This window comes from Schistocerca cancellata, chromosome 1, assembly GCF_023864275.1.
Source record: "Schistocerca cancellata isolate TAMUIC-IGC-003103 chromosome 1, iqSchCanc2.1, whole genome shotgun sequence".
In the NCBI taxonomy this organism is placed as follows: Eukaryota; Metazoa; Arthropoda; class Insecta; order Orthoptera; family Acrididae; genus Schistocerca; species Schistocerca cancellata.
Window position 1 is genome coordinate 126,472,862 of NC_064626.1, and position 6,000 is coordinate 126,478,861.

General features: G+C 46.2%; 1 protein-coding gene across 1 annotated transcript in view; it reads right to left on the reverse strand.

The window, feature by feature from the left end:
* The window catches only part of LOC126166820 (calcium-activated chloride channel regulator 1-like), a 385,244-nt gene extending 382,716 nt beyond the window's left edge, over nt 1-2,528 (reverse strand). Inside the window, exon 1 of the mRNA XM_049920433.1 lies at nt 2,004-2,528. Within this exon, the coding sequence (XP_049776390.1) occupies nt 2,004-2,189 (186 nt within the window). The 5' untranslated portion in view covers nt 2,190-2,528. The remainder of the gene's footprint in view (nt 1-2,003) is intronic.
* Nucleotides 2,529-6,000: the final 3,472 nt, after the last annotated feature.

Genomic DNA, 6,000 nt, shown 5'->3' on the forward strand with positions numbered 1-6,000 from the left:
TCCGACGTATGACAAATTCGAACAACTTATGGGAATGCAGACGATTGCCGTCTTCGACAAATGTGCCTACGAAATAATTGGTTGTTCACCTATCCAAACGTCGGCGGTTGTCGAAGACGTCATCCGGCTGCATTCCCGCAAGTTGTTGAACAACTGACGTAGTTGACTGCCTGATTCTCGAGCAAAATCGTCACCATAACTAAGCGTTGAAAAAACGAACTTATCGTTTTCGTTGAACTATCCGAATACTAACACGTGCGTGCAGCATTGACGACACATCTTAGAGTTATCCCATCATGTAACACATTTCTGCACAGCTTCAGAATCGGTTATACGCGTTTCAGACAAGTTAAATCTCTGTCATCAACTGCTTTAATGGTAATTACTAAGAGATGCGTGTATCGTGTGTACAACAGGTGTATACAAACTGCATATGATGTATACACTACAAGAAATGGCGCCTGTCACTTCTGGAAACAGAGCCACAAGTTACCCGAGTCCACTTCTGTATTAACTGAAGTAACTCCATGTGGTGACTGATGTATAACCCTCCGAAACGAGTGGTGGAGATAAAATAGTGATGGTTACAGCCAGCTGTATTAGTCATAACAAGACGTCTTTTCAATGTAAAGAGGTATGACTCCTGTCACTGTTTTAACATTGTCGTCATCGCTATACCACGGAATCCTCAGTCTCCAAATATTACGCGTTCCTCTCTCGTAACGGAGCGCGCTTGTAAGTTACCACGCTAGCGGAATCACGACGTCATTCACAGAGTCCGTAACAGATGTTTTTGTGCATTTAGAAATATTTATTGCAGAGTGGAAGTTGGTTGCTGCAAAAGTCACTAGAGTACTTTCGACAAATACTGTGAATTTGCTGACGGGTTCGTCCGTTCAGATGCGTGAAGACCGGCTGATTTTTCTTGCTTAAATTTAGTTAGTATTTAGACACACAGGCTGCGTTACGTAGAAAAGTTGATGATTCCTGTCACTTAAATTCCGTTGCAGAACCTATCGCTTCGTATCCCGACGAGACGAAACAGTCATGTACAGTACCGATCTTTGCACTTCCAAACGTTGGTCCCATGGATTACAACGTTACGTATTTTGTCGTGTCTTATTTTCCTCTGACGCGAGCTTCGACGTATTGTTGCGTGTTGGTCCTATGAATTTTCTAAAAAACGTGGCTCCACAGCTGGATGAATTTGTAACGTTGTCTCACTACTGTTGCGACAATCGGGCCATTTTCGAAAACTTGAGCTGAAGTAAGTTCCGCCAACAAACAAGTCTGCGTAAATCACTCATTGTCAAAAATTACAAGAAAATCGTGTATTATTTTGAGAAATCATGGCCACTCAGGGGAATAAATACATCTAAAAAGGTCTTTCAAAAGACAGTCGAGATTGCAACATAATACAATGTTTATGCACTGACGTACTGTCGCGTTTCAAAATTATCTATGTTACAATGTCACCGTTTGTGGCAAACGATAATTTATTTGTATGCTGAGCTACAATTCTTTCCGAATTCTACTGTTAGTAATGTGGCATGTAGGGATACGATACATCGTTGTGAAGGTAAACAGTCACATTTCTATAGCTCGCTAAGGTGGTTTTATAGTTTCGTGCCTCGACCTGTGCGAAACCAATCAGCACGTACAATACTGTTCTTCCGACATGAACATTGTGTGAAATCGTTTAATGGACTCCGATATTACGTACTTGGTTCGACAGACTGTTAGATTCGAAAGCTCTTTTTTTTTTATCACGACGAATATTTGCAAGTCTACAGTAACACAGAGGCGCCAGTAATCATATTGGCAAGTCGCTGGTGATAAAGCACAGCGAATTAAGCGGTACCAGTGGATACGATAGGTGATATATATATATTTTTTCCACACTGAACATTTGCTGGTTAATTTGTCGCGACACTTTCGCCCTGCGGCGGACACAGACATCACTTGTTGCAGACACTTTGACGGCGTGGCGGAGCGGGGCCTACCTCCAGGTTGTTGAGGATGGCTCTGCAGTTGTCGGCCGGGACGGAGTCGTCGATGGCGACGATGACGCCGTCGTAGCCGCCGTTCTTGAGCAGCGCGGGTCCGGCGGTCACCTCCCACGCACAGAGCGCGACTGTCACCGCCGCAACCGCAGCGGCCCACAACAATCCACTGCACGCACTCGCCATTGTCGGCCGGCGACCAGGTCACACGCACACGATAAAAAACCCGCAGTTTGCTTCAGCTGTCATGCACTATACGACGACTTCCGCAAAAAGAAAGAAGTTGCAAATGAGAAACAGGAGGGATGGAAAAAAAAAACAAAGTTACTTTCGTCGAGTTTCGCCGGCCACTTTGCGTATATTAGTCACAGGGGTCGTTTCGGTTCTTGTCGTTAGTCTCGCATCGTGCGAGCGGCTATCGTTGCTATAGCGACGTGCCGGATGCGGTCGAGCGTGTCGGTGCGTCGGCGGTCGGACAGGCGGGAGGACGTACGGAGATGTACTTGGCCCTCGCAACCGACCACGAGCGAAGCAGCGCCGCTACTGCGAGAGCTTTGCCGAGCGCGCGCCGCCGTGCCGCCGCCGCCAGCGCCGCTACGCGGCCGCCTGCGGAACCGATGACCCCCCACCACGCGCTACTGCTAGCCCCACCACCGCCGCCCGCGCCGCGCGATCGTCGCTGGCGTCGGCAGTAGCTTGTGCCTGGCCCAGAAGCGCTCCGCTGCGTTTCCGGGCTGTTGCAGGGTGCAGCGGAACTTCGTCAGGGCCGTTGCGTCGCTGGCTGGCGTAAACCGGACCGAACGACAACTCTCTCTGATGTAAACAGTAGCGTAGCTTTCGCGAGCTGGATTCGGTCGTGTTCAGTTGCATTCGCTACTGCTCGCCCGCGTGAAGCTCATTTTACTTTATCTGTCCGCAGACAGAAGTTTTTCAGCCCAAAATTTGAATATGTCCAATGCTTCCTGCATTCGCTACCATAATTAATCGAGAATTCATTTACTGCTATAATTCGGACAGGTCAGCACATATTGTATGTCACAATCACGTTTGTCGTCGTGTTCGTCTGTAAGGGCCCACTCGGTCAGTTTTACCTTTACTGGTCTAGCGCCCGTTGACGCTCGTGCAAATCGACCGTCTTAACTTGTCACTGTTGTGTATCTTCTGTAGTGGAGGGTAGTCGTTTGAGGCTCTGTGATTTCAGGAACCTTTTGTGGTATTCAAGACTTCCATGTCCAGAGAAATGTCCTTATAAGATGTGGCGTTCATCACAGATATGCTTAAGCTTCACGATGCTTTCACGCTCATTTCTTATTCTGTTAGTGATTCCCTAGTCCAGTTCACTCCGTCGTAGTTTGCCAAAAGCGAGCGGAAGCGGGTAATTACCGCCCTCCTCCCTCATTGTTCTGTGGTTTAATAAAACCTCTACAAAAACTAAATGTCGTTTATTTGTTGTTATTTTAGAAAAAGAAAGTGCTCAAAGAAAATTCTTTTCCATTGTAAAGTTTAGTCAGGCGCTAATGTTGGTTAGGGTGGGCAGGGGAATGGGGAAACTGGGTAGTATCTGATTTCACTCAGAAAGGTTGTGAATGCCTGGTACAGTACATCGAGTGGTATGGGTTTCACGCAAACGATCGGCATGTCACATTTAGGCTTACGTTGACCCTTTTAGAATTTACAGATCTGGAGTACAGCGGCCAAGCATACTCAGCCAGTCTCAGAATTTTTGATCTTACGCCTCATTTGCTGTTAGCCTATTTCCTCTGTATGTTATTTATTGCTGACGGGCGCTCTTGTGCCAGTGTATCTACTTCAATGAATGGTCTGGTACGACACCCAGGGTGTCGTACCAGATGTTGGAGTTTCAGTAAACCATCAAATGAAGTTCGCGTCGTCTCCGCTTCAGCGCTAACGGCAGTTAAAGCCTATTCGTTTGGCTTCCTGTTATTTCTGTTGTTGACACGTGCTGCGTGGGCGATTTAGAGGTTTGAAGAGATTGTAATGTTGTTGATAGAAGGATCTAAATATCGTATATGCTTGTGGGGCCCAAGACATCCTCGGGACAAATGCCGAAGGAAGAGAAATGTGATTAGCAGAAAACCGCCGAAGCATTCAAAGTTACAACCGGGGAGATGAGAAAGACGACAAATTCACTACAAGCTTGCATTAGACGAGAACGTCATAAGCGAAAGCTTCGCACTGCTTTTTTAAATTGTTTTTACAGCACTCCGCCTTAAGGCCACAAGTTACCCATCGGAACCATACGACCGCCGTGTCATCCTCAGCTGAGGATGCGGATAGGAGGGGTGTGTGGTCAGCACACCGCTCCCCCGGTCGTTATGATGGTTTTCTTTGACCGGAGCCGCAACTATTCGGCGCTACTATTCGGTCGGGTAGCTCCTCAATTGGCATCAAGAGGCTGAGCGTACCCCGAAAAATTGCGACAGTGCTTAACTTCTGTAATCTAGCGCGAACCGGTGTGCCTATACTATGTCGGTTAAAATTTGAAATGTACGAAAGACCCTATCATTCCCGTAGCTTATCACTGTTATGTTAGAGATTTTTGGTTCTAAATAAGAATGATTTACTTGGGATTATGCTGCTTTCTAACAAAATATATAGTATATTTTATTAAGTAGACTGTGTGACAGGTCGATTGGATATTTCAGATTTCGTCCATCTTACTTTATTCATATTATATTCCTTATACGTACTGTACTAAAGTCTTTGTACATCGGAGATACAGCAGTTACTGAAATGCTAAACAACCACCAACGTTCATACAACTTGCGGGTATGTAGGCGAGTGACGCCGTCGACACGTGACTACTCTGTTGTTTTGAGGGCCGGCCTGTGTGGCCGTGCGGTTCTAGGCGCTTCAGTCTGGAACCGCGTGACCGCTACGGTCGCAGGTTCGAATCCTGCCTCGGGCATGGATGTGTGTGATGTCCTTAGGTTAGTTAGGTTTAAGTAGTTCTAAGTTCTAGGGGACTGATGACTACAGATGTTAAGTCCCATAGTGCTCAGAGCCATTTGAACCATTTGTTGTTTTGAGGGCAAAAATCAAATGGTTCAAATGGCTCTGAGCACTATGGGACTCATCATCTAAGGTCATCAGTCCCCTAGACTTAGAAACTACTTAAACCTAACTAACCTAAGGACATTACACACATCCATGGCCGAGGCAGGATTCGAACCTGCGACCGTAGCGGTCACGCGGTTCCGGACTGAAGCGCCTAGAACCGCTCAGCGAGAGCGGAAGGCGTTTTGAGAGCAAAATTGCAGCAAGTACCTGCTGTGAAAGTGAATTTGAAACATTTTTTTTCACTATCGATAACTTCTGGCGCGGTCGTCTTTAGTTTGTGGTGGCGCTAGTGTTCGTAGTATGTGTTATATTTCTGGAAATGCTTTGCAATTCTACGTTTTAAATCCATTTTCACGGCGTTTACTTGGTGCAGTATTGCCTTGAAAATGCAAGGTGGGCACCTGTCGAAATATCGGTGGTTGTCGATGACGTCTCTCGCCTGGATTCCCCTATGATATTTGACCTTTGTATTCGCCGGGAGAAACGCAAGTCCAACCACTAATGTAAATGTCTCCAGTTGCTAATAAGCGGATTGTAGATGTTGATCTTTATTCCGGTTATGTTGACCGTCAGCAATTGGTGTTGCCCTTTTATATTTCGTTTTAGATTTTAATGAGAAGCGAGAGAAACAACTCAAAAAACCTGTTTGCAAACCTCTGGAATAGTTCCAAGGAAAGCTGCAACTTCAATCCAGTGTTACATGGACTACATCCACGCGTTTCACGCTTATGTACAAATTCAGACTTCTAGGCTCCTCCTTTCCCAAGTCATTTTCCTTGCTTCGTCCAAAACACTTCATCTCCGTGCAATGTAACACTCTCTGGGTATAAGTTAGACTTCATCACTCTAACAACATCGTGGCGTACACTGCGTACCGATTACTGGCGCCAAAAAACAACAACGCAGCTTTCACATG